The sequence below is a fragment of the Metopolophium dirhodum genome, chromosome 1 (assembly GCF_019925205.1).
Source record: "Metopolophium dirhodum isolate CAU chromosome 1, ASM1992520v1, whole genome shotgun sequence".
Lineage (NCBI taxonomy): Eukaryota > Metazoa > Arthropoda > Insecta > Hemiptera > Aphididae > Metopolophium > Metopolophium dirhodum.
Genome location: NC_083560.1, coordinates 130,459,503 through 130,474,540, shown reverse-complemented (window position 1 = coordinate 130,474,540; position 15,038 = coordinate 130,459,503). Strand labels below are relative to the sequence as shown.

Here is a 15,038-nt window from a genome sequence, read left to right as displayed (position 1 = left end):
ACAACAGATTTTGAAATAGAAACCGATTTTTCACTACTTATTTCTACAGTCATTTCCTTAAAATATTTTAATACTTCACAGGACTTGGAAATAATGTGCCAGTCTTCATTGGTCAAGTAAACATTATAATTACACTCTACTAATACGGAAGAAAGTGTTATTTTAAGATTCTGAATACGCTGGAACATCTCATACGTTGAGTTCCAACGTGTAACGACGTCCTGGATGAGCATTACAGGTGGTGTTAAGCCCAATTGCTCTTGCATAGCTCTAAGTTTTTCAGCTGCCTGTGGACTTCTCTTAAAATGTCCAACAATTCCTCTTATTTTATCTCTTGTTTCAGATATTGACTTAAGCGCAGTTTGTACTGCCAAATTTAAACTGTGGGCAAAGCAACCTACATGCCTCCAACCACATAAACTGACAGCATTAACAATATTATGTGCATTGTCAGTTAGTTGTACATGCTGCAATGTTATTTTCCAAGCCCCATTTCTTTATGACCGCCAATAAATCATTTTTCAAATTTTCTGAGGTGTGCGATTCAGAATTTTTGAAACAAGAAAGAAGATAGGATCTTAATTCACATTCATTATTTTTAAAATGGCATGTGACAGCAATATAATTTTAATTTTTTATAGAAGTCCAACTATCGGTGGTAATGCTTACATATTTTGCATGGTCTTTTATGTCTTGTTTCACTTTATCATGTATTTCATTATACATCATAGGTAATAATGATTTCGACAACGTTTTTCTCGATGGAAGTGTATAACCGGGATTTAACAAATTTAAAAGTTTTACAAACTCTCTATCTTCAACAATACTGAAGGGATAGTATTTTTTCACAATCATTTTCAGAACTTGTTGATCTATAATTTTACGGCGTGATGCACCAAGAGGCTTAGATAAATCTTAAACAAATCTAGAACTTTGAGGACGAATTGCATGTTCATTAGATGGAATTTGTAAGGACGTTTCAGTTTGGTTTATCACTAGGTTAGTTGTTGAAATAATTGTATTCTAAAAATATATATTATATATATTATTTAATATTAGTATAACAGTATAAGTAATTATTTAGTATTTATGTAGTCCTAACTAATAGAAATAAATAAAAAACTTATTAATTGAAATAATTTAGTTATTTATTTAAAATTATTTTATTTTATTTGACAAAATATTTTTTAATTTAACTTACAGTAGTAGAAGTTGATGGAGCATCATTTGGATCATCAGCAGTCTCTTCTAATACACGTGTATTTCTATTCAATAAGTTGACAGTGCAATGTTTAGATTTAATATGTCTAATTAAGTTAGATGTTGAAGAACGATTATTTTTTAATTTTGTACGACAAAGACCACATTTTACATTTATGTTATCTGAGTCAAGTTGGAAATAATCCCAAATAACACTGGACTTACTCATTTTTAAATATTTAAATATTATAAGTGAAAAAGAATGTTACAATTTTAAAACACTAACTTTGAGCACGGCAATAAACTGAACAAGAATACAAGATGATTATCAATTAAGATGTGACAATTTAAGTCAATGTTATTATATTATGTTAATGACGATTTTATACCATCAAATCATATTAGTTTCCATACTGAAACAAGACTTGATATGTTATAACGTGTCACTATGCAGTAGGAGTGTATATACTATATGCGATATTGAAATTTTTTTTTATGTTTATATTGGTTATCATTTTAAATAATAGTTATACTAAATAATACTAGTACAAATTAACATGTATGTATATTATAATTACTATTTATAATAATATATCTAGTTGTAGAAATTATCCGAGTGTTTACACTTATATTTTAAGAAAACCAATTATAAAATCGACGAAAACAGCGATAACGGCCTCCGACGTTCAGCACGCCGACGCCGGTCGATAATATATACGATATTACGATCTGTCGACCGACATAATATTTCATTTGATTGTTAGACACTTGAAAAAGATGAATTTATTAGTTTGATAGATTTTTATAATGATGATTTGGCAGATAACAATAAAGATATTTTGATATCTGAGTTAAAACTTTGGCAACGTAAAATACTTGCATTAGATAAACAACCTAAAAATGCTATGGATGCTTTAATTATCTGCAGTGACATGTATCCAAATATATACAAATTACTACAAATATTAGCAATATATATTTTATGAATTTCCTATTATAATAAAAATAAAAATGACGTTTAGTTAAACTAATAACTTGTAAATTTGATCATAAATATATTTTAACCACCCCCCCCCCCCCCACCAGAAAAAAATCGTATCTACGCCGCCGCTGTATATGACATATTATTGTATTGCATTAAACAACAAAAACAATTTAGTAAATTAAAATTAATGAATTAATGGATTAAAAAAAAAAAAAAAATTAATATTAAATAAGGTGTTCATACATTTTTATAAATCAATAGTTCATATATTTAGTGATAGATGATCTAGTACTCTGAAGTAACTCTTAAAGTCTTAAACGAATTGTCATACGAGAACGAGTTGTTTAATTTAATGAACTAATAACTAGGAGTTAATGGGAGTCAATTGTTAATTGGGAGTAGACTCCCCGAGTCAAATCATTTGAGTGAACTGAGTCAAGTGAACTGACTCATGTTATTGAGTTGAAAATCCCATCTCTATGAATGTGGCTTGATACCGCGCTGGCTAATAAGCCCGTAAGCTCTGCTTCTATATTGGCACACAACACGTCGCAAGCGCTAGTGGTGAATATTCCAGCTGTTCCGGTTATTTTATTTGGTTGCCAGTTTAAAACGATCTCATCACAGGTCGTCGGGCAACCATACTGTCTTAGATCGTGTTTGGGTCCGAGAAAAATAGTCGTTAATAATTTTGGTCGTTCGATATCCAGTATATTTCAATTCGTGGTTTGGACGATCGGCAAGGATAATATTTTAGGATACCTAGCGCTACCGGTGTTCGGTAAATAAATATCTCAATATTGCATGTATGAATTGCGTAGTACTGCCTGCAGTACACGGTCGACAATGCGCTCGGAAATATTAAAAAAAATCCATCGTGTTTAATACAGTGTGCTAAGTGTTTAAACTGTTTTTGTTTTTTTTAAATTATTAATTAATCTTGTGTATGTGTGTATGGTCTCGCTAAATTATAAATTATACTACCTACGATGTGTCGGAAGATTTTGATTCTAGTTTGAAAACATTAACGTACCCGGTAGGTTTACTTACCTAGGTAGTGAAAAATTAATTGTTACAATGATAAATATCTTAACCATTTCGCAATCCATACATTGCATTCAAACCTATGTTGCAGACTTGTAGCTACTCATGGCTATGCTGGAGTAGGTGGAGAAAATTAATCGATAGTTAAATGAGAATAAGTCTTAGCGGGAAATGGAATTTTAATCAACAGTGTATCTTAAACTAATTTTATTTAATATGTGTGCCCTATGACTTGAAGAAAATGTGATAATGCCAATTAGCAATATCTTATGTTATATAATTTTATCTAAAATTTATAATCTTGTTGTTGTCAGAAGTTGGGCACTCACAATTCACTGTTGCAACTACATTAAAAGAACCTCTTCAGTTCAGAACTTTGTCAATATGTACAAAACAGGTTAGTTTTGTCATGAGATATTAATGTTTGTTTTTTAATTATAACCAAGCTTAAGAACTTCTAGAATATGCTTGTTATTTTTGTTGTTGTGATAGGTACATAATATAAATTTAAGTTGATATATATAATAGGTAGAATAAAGTTAATAATATAACATGTTATATCTATCTACAATTTAATAACTTAAAGCAATGAAATTTATTGAAATACCTGCCAATGAGCAGTTGTCTATTTATAATCAATGATGATAAATGTCTTTATGACGGGTATGATTATAAAATAATTTAAAAAATCGATTTTGTCAAAAAAAAAATTTTTTTTTGTTTTACCTTTTAATATTTTTCTTGGAAAATAATGAATTTACGAAAAATTTTGTTTAATTAGTTTTTATAGACATAATTAAGGTTCTATACATTTTTATGCTAAGTGCTAAAGTTTTTAAATAAATTTGAAAAACAAATAAACTACCATATTCTGTCATTTTTCAACCCTAAATCGGCACCTGAAAGGGTTGACTAATACTTTCCAAATTTTACCCAAATTACTTTCTCATGTGACTTAACAAATCAAAATACTAAAATATAATAATCTATTATTTTATATTACCTATTCTTTTTTAAAACTTCTTTTAACATAAACAAGTTATAACTGTAAAAACCAGTAATTTTTTATTATTATTGATTTTAAATTCAAATCTGCTAAATTACCATAATATTATTCAATAGGTACTTATTTTTGTTATCGGTGTTTAGATCTGAATGATTCAAAGTCAAATAATAATGAGACTGCTGCAGATCAAAAGAATGATGAAAATAAATTTGGATCGTCAACAGTATGCATTACTAAACCTTTATATAATGAAGTTAGTATTAATATTATTTAATTATTGATTGTCTTTACATTGAATTATAGAGTTAAAATATTAAAAGTTTATTACAATTTAGTAGGTTATTTAGAATTCCTATATACTAATATGTACTAATGAGTGTTGTTAATTAATTTAAATTGTATACACATAATTTATTTTATTTTATTCAAGTAGGTATTGTCTTTGTTTTTTTGATAACTCATATATCACTTATATCTTTTGTTGACAAATTTTTGCTAAATGTGTTTTTTGAAACTAATTATTGGTTTTGATTAACATTTTACAATTTTAAACTCTATACCTATTATAAAACATATAAATATAATTTGTTTATTTATTAGTTGAAAGATCAATGCTTTAAAAATAGTGTTGTAAGGCTTGAAGAACATAAGGAATTATACAAACCAATACGTACTATAAGGAAAACATTTTGCAGCGCATGTAAGTCATAAACCAATATTGATTTATAGCAGTAGCGTATCTACCACTTTTTTATAGTGTTACTATGAACATTGACGGACAGTTTTCATTTATCTAAATTCCCATAGCCTGCTTTTAAAACGCACTTTTTTATTACTGCTATAGCAGTAAAAACATTACTGCTATAGCAGTGCTGCTGTACGTACATTGAAAAGTCGATGTAAGTTGACATTACTGCTATAGCTGTAATCATTTTTTTGATTATAATACATCAAAATCATAAATTATTTCATAATATATAACCAATAAATCTGTATTATTATTATAAGAAGTTAAATATAAACAATATTAATTGTAATTGTATGATTATAAAAACATTTTAACCCTTTCACTACCGCATTATGTTTTAATTTGAAAAAAAAAATTTTTTCTTCACTTATACTATAAATACACTTCTTAGATAGCAAGTACCAAGTTTCGTGAGGATAGGATAATTTGGTAAAAAGTTATAAGGTTGTACCTTGCAAGGTACATTGGTAGTCATTATAATAAAAATTCATATTTACAAATATCTTTTTTGTTTTATGAAGTTATAGAAATATGTACAACAAAACTATTATTTTTTTTTATGAAATGCAGCAAAACAATTTTTAGCGTTAACGACAAAACAAAGATGTATATTACATTTTTCGCACATTACATGCGTTTTGCCGTTACAATTCTCCATTTTGCACCTCTATTTTTCTCCAGAAGTTGGCAAATGTCCTATATTATCGTAACGGGTTTCTTGATACGGCTTTGATTCTTTTGCCGTTTTTTTTTTTAAAAGGAGGTGAAGGCGATGGCGTTGAAGCGCTAGTTGGTCGTCCTCGAGGTCGCTTTATATTGTCGCATCTTCCCAAATTTATAAGATTGTCTGCAAGCCTCATTTTAAAATGCAGTAAATCCATTTGCTTTTTTTTTTCAATACCCAACAAATTACAATCTTGTAAATACTCCAACCACGAATTGCAGATCGCCATGTCAATTGAATGAAAAACCATACGTAATGTCCATTTTTTCGATTTTAAAAAAATTCTGTAGTAGGCTATCAATTGATCAATTTTATCCACACCACCCATGCTCTTATTATAAAGTTGTATTACTTCTGGACGTTCAACTGTATCATATTCTTTAATTTTTTTATCCCACCGTTCAACATGGTCTACATTTCCAGATGCAATAAAATTTGATGCCATGTGAACGGATTTATTGTCATACCATTTTAATAATGCTATAGTATTTTTGTCATTTCGAATTTCGTGTGTTGCCCCTTTTCCTATGGAAGCAAGCACTTTATCGTTCATAAACGGGGGCTTCGAAAATCTATCCACTCGTATGGTGGATGCTGCAAATATTTTCCGTTGCAACAATATTTCGAACAAATTATAACTAGCAAAATAATTATCGAAGAATAAAAAATGCTTATTTTCCTCGACATGTTCTGTTAGTTGTAGAACAACTGAAGCGCCTAAACCAAATTTATTTTTAAATTGAGGACAAAATTCGGTCTCACTGCCTTGATAGATAATAAAATCATATATTACACCACTGGCGCCACACAACATGAAAATTTTAATACCCCATGGATTTGGTTTACCCTTGCAATATTGTTTCACATTTAAATGGCCAGTGAATGGAACAATCTGCTCATCGATTGATAGGTTACGCTCTTTTACTAGTTCTCTACATCTTTTCAGAACACAGTCAAACATGGGACGAACTTTTACAAATCGATCTTTATTATTAGTTGGGATTTTCATGTTATCTATAACGTGAAAATTAGACCGGAGAGAATAAAAACGATTTCTTGACATATTATTGATAAAAACGTTTATCCCGATGAATGTATCCCAGTACATCGAAATTCTAGCAAAACGCAAACAACCAGTCAATATATGTAACGCAATAAAAGTTCGTATCTCATATTTATCGGTATTTTTTTTCCACGAGGACGTATTTTGATGTGCATACATATTTGTATATAATGCCATATTTTCGAAGTCACTATCGGAAAAATAACGATTGAAATAATGTAATGGTGAAGGAATGTCAATGTATATTGGTAAATCTTGCATAATATCGTCTATCGAAAGTTTTGGAGGGACAAATGGTTGTGAGACCCATTTTATTTCATTTTTCGCAGTAACATCCATTCGTAAAATCTTATCAAAATAATTCAATACCTGATGTGTATAGTTAAGATTTAGATCGACCTCGGCATTTGGTTCATCGTTGGTTTCATTTTCAAAAAATGTTTCCGTCGTATCAAACTCTGCAAGAAGTGTTTCCAAAACTTCATTCGGAAATTTTCCTAATAAATTGTATAAATTATTATTATAATATATTATGGCTATAAAATAAGCTGAGTTGTATATTGTACCTTCTTCGTTCATCTGGTGTAATTCATTTGGGACTTGTTCGTCATCACTGTCGTCTAATGTGTCTAATTCAGAATTGTAACCATCCATTAGTTCATAAATATCTTGAGGTTTTAATTTATTAGCCATAGTTATAAAAAATAAACAGTCAAATAATTTTACAAAATACTGTAGACTATAACATTCTTCGACGACAGACACCATATAAATAAAAAAGTTTTGAATAATAAATATCAACAGATACAATTATAAATGTGTTTGTGTGTAAAAAAAAAATATCAACATCGATAATATTTTTTTCTGTGACGATAAGTAAAAATGAGTAGGAGAGATATTTCTAAAAATAATATCGATTGAACCATTTGAATCATAGAGTAATAATATGAATAATTTGTTTCAGTAGTGTAATTATTTAAATCGACTACTCGTGGGCATTTCAATACCCACTAACTGTTTGACTTGCACCCGCACCATCTAGTGGTCCGATTTTTCCGATTTTTATTTCATTTTACTGTCAAGATACTATCTTATCACTACAAATTATTTTGACGACATACTATCTCTTAGTTTAGTGCCACATTACATCAAAAGATGTATAGTCAGAAAAAAACATAAAAACAAGAAAACTTGCATTTTATTTGTACGTTTTAAATTTTAAATTATATATTATTGAAACTTAACAGTATTAATTAAACTTATAATCTAAATATATACGTTACGCTACAATATTTTTCAAACTACAAATTTTTATCTATATTAACTGTGCCGTTATCACACTTCTAATTGTATGTACCTTGGAGTACCCAAGGGTAGTGAAAGGGTTAAACAAATAGTACATAAATAGTATATAAACAATAGTACTTGTAATAATTGTATGATTATAAAAACATTTTAAACAAATAGTACATAAATCCTATATAAATAATAGTACAATTGTATATTTGTATGATTATTTAAACATTTTAACATAAATATAAACCTCATTGAAAAAAAAAATCTTTTGAATACAATTATAACATTCAATCATATTAATTACAACTTTTTGTGATACGCTTCAAAACAAAATCCAGCACAATGTGGTGTTGCGCACTGGAAAGACGTTTGTTTTCTGGTTTTATTGGTCTTGTAGCACTGTAAACAATTTTTGTAATAAATAGTTCTCTTATAATTTTCTGGTATTGGTATTCTTTCTTGATAGTGTTTGGTTGCTGGAGGTATTGACGGCTTTTTCTTTAGTACAAAGAGTTAATTTGCAGTCACATTGTTCGGAATATAGAACAAATTTTTAATGAGTAAATCACGAAAAGCTTTAAATTTCATATTTAGAGTATCGAAATGTTTTTTATAGATAAAAAACGAGTTCCAAACTGTAACATCGAGTAAATGAAAAATTACCTTTTTATACCATTTACATGTCTTTCTTGGACTTCTATAGTAACTGACCATCTGGTCTGATCGATCAACACAACTCATATAGTTGTAGTACTCGACGATCTCCGACGGTTTGTTCTTTTGTTGGTCGTACCGATTTTCTGACTGTACTAATTTTGGATGTACTCTAGTTGTTATACACAAAACATCACGCTTATCCTTCTATTTACTTACGTAAACATTATTTTTATGTACATGTTGTCTTTTTTTTAGTTTGTTATCAATTACAACTTTTGGGTTTCCTTTACGATTTTTTCTTAAAGTCCCAGTTGTGTGCGTTTTTAGTTCAACTAAAGTATTAATAAACCCGAATTCTAAAAATAGAAAATAGTATATTTTATTGGTATTTTTTCCTTATAAAATATATCAATATATAGCAGTAATGCCACCTAACATAAAAATTATAAATTACTGCTATAGCAGTAGTGTCCGTCAATGTGTTAAGAGGACTCCTCACCTGCTTTTATTATCTCCGTCTTACAAGTGCCTAACATAGCAAATTGTACGCTTACCAAAACACATGTAGCTCCGTTAGTTAACCTCTGTTTAGTTTAAAAACTAGAGTGAGTTGACCTCTTATAAAATTTAAAGGTAAGATTATTATCTAGGCAATCTCATGGGCTGTTTATTATATTTTAATTTAAAAGCGAGTTATTAGTATTTTAAGATGTACATTAAATTTACAATTGAACGGCTGAGAAAAAAAGGATAATATTCCTCAACACCCTATTTTTGGAAAATTTAAAAAATCTTTATTTCGTTCAATTTATTTGAATGTTAATTTTATGTATACAAAAATTAGTTGTTTGTATTTAACCTTTAACCTCCTAAAATATGGTATCGTGATAATTTTTTTTATATATATATAAAACTTATGAAGTGCTGGAATATTATTCGTTTTCCACTCACTGTAATAATAAGATCTTAAAATAATTTTAAAACTTCATTTTATTCTTAATAAAAGGCTTTATTTAGTACAAAAGTATTTTAAAGTACTGTCTTATTTTAGTTTAAATATAATATACATTTAAAAATAATTAAAGTTGTTACATTAAAATAATCGATAGGTTTCTAAAATCTTAATGTTCATTATCATCATCACTAGTTGCTCTATTCGAACTGGGCAGGTTCAAAATCCTTGATATTCTTGCGGGACGTATTGTCCGACTTTTGATGTGTCCTGAATCTTTTTGGGGTTGACTGCAACTTTATCTTGATAGATTTTATCCTCTGGAAAAAGCACTTCTTTTGTTTTGTTTAGTTTAAAAGTTACACTTAGAAGACCGTCAATAAAGTTAGAAGCCTTCACATACCCTTATAGTTCACTTTTATATACCAAGTGTCTATACTAGCTTATACTGAACTTTTCACCTTTTTTTCTTTATCAATCGCTGTTTTTTTGAAATACTGAGGCCTCCATCCATGAAAGTTTAGTATGTCATCATTTTTTATTGATTTTACTTCAAAAGTTGGTGTGAACTTTTTGGCTGTCTTAATAAGATTGTCATACTGACTAAGTACATAGATTCGATCAAACCTCCTTACTGCTCGGTATATCACTGAAAAGTTGCGGTCACAGGGCAAAATACTGTAACCTCGTACTGGAAAATATTGGTGGATGATGGAAAATCTGTTGTTCATTGTCATTGCCAAAAGCATTATAGTCACCGTATGGTTTCTATTTTGGCCACCACACGCGTCACTAAATACAAGGAGTTTCTTTACTTCATCTCTTTTGTAGGAAATATGATCATGGATTTTACAGATTATTTCTGGGTCTAAAGTATTTCCCCGGTTTTTATGTTTTCCTCTTATATCAACAAATGACTGATAGGTTCCACGTAATCTATTCAAACGTTGAATTACTTTGTTTGATATTGAATGGAGACTCATGAATGCTTTACGACAGACTACAACAGGACTAGCATTTTTTTTAGCTATTTAAAAGAAGACGTGTTTTGCTTTGATTTAGACGATAAAGCCTGATGTCTTTGCACGTCAAATCTATCTATAAGCCCCAAAAGATTACGTATCCCTTTAATTTTTAGGACGACCACTAAAAACTGCGCTATTTATAGTTTTTTTTCTTCTACGATTAAGGGGATTGCAGCACACGTATTTTTCATACGTCTTAGACCAATAAGCGGAGGTAAATTACACATACTTCGGAATGTCTGATTTACATTTTTTATACATGTATGAACTCATTGAAAAAATATCAACAATAATAATAATATTTTTCCAAGGTCCGTTACCCCAGCACTGCCAAGTTTGAAACTGAATATCAAAATTATTTTACAATACGGGTCGAACCGTATAAAATTATCCAGTATTAAGTACTTTATATTGTACAATTTTTTACACCACCCCTAACACTAGAAAACGCGATTTCTTCGTGTGATTTCCTCGAAAACATTTAATTTGCTATACTTTAAAAGTTTTTTGTAGAATAATATTTTTAATTATACCCACGAATAATATTTTTAAATTAAAAAAAATAACTAATAACGTTATTTATTTTTTAGGTACTTATCTAATTTTGCTCAAATTTGAATTTACAATGTCTATACAAAGAACTGTGTGAATATATTTTTAGAGATTTGGGTTACAATATCAACTATTTGTAAAAAAATATGTTTAAATTGTTCAATCTTTAGCTAAAAAATTTTATTTTATACATTTTTAACTACAATATAATTTGCAATTATTCGTGATTTTCTTTTCATTTTCTTTTAATCAAAACATTTAAACATTTGAAAATGTTTTATTAATTTCTAACTAAAAAGTATTTTGCAAATTTTCAGGACTTGATGAATTCGTCAAATTCAAACTTCAGGCAGTCGTCAAAAAATATTGTGGACTTACGCTCAACTTTTTTAGATTATGAGCGGAGCGATGATTGTATTGATTTTACAATGATGAGTGTTTTATTATTTTTATTATTTAATATTAAATTTTTTTACTTCCGTGTATGTCACCGCCGTTTGGGGCAGTAAAACTGCTTCGATTTTCTTTAACTGGTTGTTTATATTCGCATTCTCTATACACGATAACATTTTGTGCTTTTTTTCATTCTTTTACAAAATTGCAATTTGGTAAAGACTAGCGTTTCGGGTGAAAATCAAGGTGTAAGTTAAGTGAACCTAGGTTAAAAAAACACTGATTGAACAATTTACAATTAAGAAAGAATTAGTATAATATACTATATTATATACTGAATATGCTCTGCTCAGAATCATGGAATTGAAGAAAATTATATTATTAATAGGTACCTAGTTAATCTTTCATTTAAAATTAAATTTACTAACCATAAGTAATCATTAATTACCATCATCAGATGTTCTTTCAAAAGTAAAAATTTCCCAGTAATTTTCGAAATCGACCCGTAAAATAAAAGAAAAATTAAGGAAAGACCGGAATTTTTACGCAAAATCTTTTTTGAGAAAATCGATTTTGGTTTATGGTGCAACTCTAAAACAAATGACTGTAGGTACATGACATATTGACTGAATGTTTATATTACCATTTTCTATACACCATAACTTTTTCCAAATATTTTGACTTATTTTGAGCTGTTTACGGACATTTTCAGTTTCTATTTTTTTTAGTTTTTTTTCTATAAATATCAATCAAATTTTATTTGTTGGTTAAAAAAGCTTGAAAATTTATTAATAGAAGGCTGCTAGGTTGTTGTTTCAAAAGCAGATGAAAAAAATAAAAATCCTTAGTCACAGTTTTTTTTATAAGCATTTAAAGTTCAAATCTTGACAAAATACGGAAAAATTACGATTATTAGCAAATTATTTTGAGTTGATAATTCTTAAAAATTTTTATTTTTAAATCTAAGATTTTACTGAATGTTTATATTTTCATTTTCTTTACACCATAAAATTTCGAAAATATTTTGACACTTTTTGAGCTGTTTACGGACATTGTCAGTTTTTAATTTTTTAGTTTTTTTTCTATTAATATCAATAAAATTTTATTTGTTAGGTAAAAAACCGTGAAAATTTAATGCAAGGCTCCTGGTATATTGTTACAAAAGCAGTTGAAAATATTAAAAATATTTAGGCACAATATATATACCAAGTGTAACATAGGCTGACTGACCGTTTTCGCTCAGAATCGTTTTTCTTATACAATGATATTATATCATTGAATTCAAATTTAACACCATCCATTACAGTGACCCACTTGTAACCTACTATACAGCAGAGCGACATCCACTTACCCACCTTCTTTATTAATTATATTATATTTTTAAAATTTTTAATAGGTAGGTAGTAGGTATTATAATAATAATAATAATTATTGTTATTGTTATTGTTCTTATTATTATTATTATTATTATTATTATTATTATTATTATTATTATTGTAGTTCCAGGAATCCGTAATTTGTGAAATGGGTGGGCGGCATTGTGACAAAAGCGATAATGGATTACACACACTAGTGGTGTTCATTTACTTCTCATACATAGACATTACCCAAATGTACATGTCTTACTAATTTCCTAAATATTACTCCTTAAAACATGCTACGTTGCAGCCCCCTTACGTTAATTATACATTTTTTACGACAGTCGCAGTTAGGACCTGTTACTCTAGCCTCTATTAGAATGCCTTAACTTGTAGCAAATTCTTCTCCTCTTTGGCTGGCCGATTTTTCTATTTCGTTTATTTGCTGGGATTTATTAAACTTGCCACGTTATCTTCTTGGTTCAGTAATACTTCCTTCTGAATCGGATGACACTTTGCAATTAATTATTATGACACACTTTAAAAGCGTATTAATTTATTACTTTACGTCATACAAAGAAAAATAAATTTGTTTGAAAAAAGTGCAATCGTATTTATGACAACTGCATGTCGAATAATGATAATATTATATTTGTTTTCGTTATTAAGGTTATAACTAAAGACCGGATTTTTATGTTTTTACATGTACAATTTTTGGACATTTCCAATTTTTTTATTATCATTATTTCCAACTTTTACTAAAGTGCAATTGTATTCCATTAGAATACGCAACTTTTAATACCTAATTAATACCTCACTATTAAAATAATATTGAAAAAGGTGGATAAGTGGATGTCGCTCTGCTGTACAGTAGGTTACAAGTGGGTCACTGTAATGGATGGTGTTAAATTTGAATTCAATGATATAATATCATTGTATAAGAAAAACGATTCTGAGCGAAAACGGTCAGTCAGCCTATGATATTACCAAGTATATTTGATGATATTATTGTGAATAAAGTAATTTATAAATAACCTATTTACGTGGAGCCTTGTTTTCAATTTTCAATCCTTAGCTATAAAAGTTGAACATTTTATAAATTTTTAACTACAAAATAATTATTAAATTATAAATTTGGTAAATTCTGTCCAAATTTGATCTTTAAATGCTTATAAAAAAAAACTGTGCCTATGTATTTTCAATATTTTTCAACTGCTATTGTAAAAATATATCAGGAGTCTTGTATTCAATTTTTACACTTTTTGGCCCAACAGATAAAACTTTATTGATATTTATAGAAAAAAAAACTAAAAAAATTGAAAACTGAAAATGCCCGTAAACAGCTCAAAAAGTGTCAAAATATTTTCAAAATTGTATGGTGTATAGGAAATGCTAATATAAACATTCAGTGAAATTTTCATGTATCTACAGTTATTCGTTTTTGAATTACAAGAAAATAAGGAAATCGGTACATGAGAAATCGAGTGAATATCTAATGTTGTAAAAATATGAATTTAAAACGCTCATAAAAATTTAATTTGACTTTCTTGTAGAAATTTTTTTTTTGATAAAGTTAGACAAACTTATGAGGAATCTTGTATTAGATTTTAAAATCTTAGATTTAAAAAGAAAATTTTTTATGAATTTCTAACTCAAAATAATTTGCAAATTTTCGTGATTTTTCCGTATTTTTTCAAGATTTGAACTTTAAACGTGTATAAAAAAAAACTGTGACTAAGGATTTTTAATTTTTTTCATCTGCCTTTGAAACAATAACCTAGGAGCCTTCTATTAAATTTTCAAGCTTTTTTACCCAACAAATAAAATTTTATTGATATTTATAGAAAAAAAACTGAAAACTGACAATGTCCGTAAACAGTTCAAAAAAAGTCAAATTATTTTCAAAATTGTATTGTGTATAGAAAATGCAAATATAAACAACCAGTGAAAATTTCATGCATCTACGGTCATTTGTTTTAGAGTTACACCAATAACCAAAATCGATTTTGCGTAAAAATTCCCGTTTTTCCTTAAT

The 15,038-nt window shown here is 28.3% G+C and overlaps 1 protein-coding gene across 4 annotated transcripts in view; it reads left to right on the top strand.

Annotated features, from left to right (window-relative positions):
* The first annotated feature begins 2,797 nt into the window (after positions 1–2,797).
* The window catches only part of LOC132935429 (uncharacterized), a 45,725-nt gene continuing 33,484 nt past the window's right edge, over positions 2,798–15,038 (top strand). The window contains exons 1-4 of one of the 4 annotated variants that reach the window (XM_061001973.1): positions 2,798–2,966; positions 3,544–3,626; positions 4,379–4,488; positions 4,836–4,935. In XM_061001973.1, coding sequence (XP_060857956.1) covers positions 3,614–3,626; positions 4,379–4,488; positions 4,836–4,935 — 223 coding nt within the window. In that variant the 5' untranslated portion in view covers positions 2,798–2,966; positions 3,544–3,613. Of the gene's footprint in view, positions 3,349–3,543; positions 3,627–4,378; positions 4,489–4,835; positions 4,936–15,038 lie in introns of all 4 variants that reach the window. The other 3 variants (XM_061001974.1, XM_061001972.1, XM_061001971.1) reach the window with 3 other exon arrangements.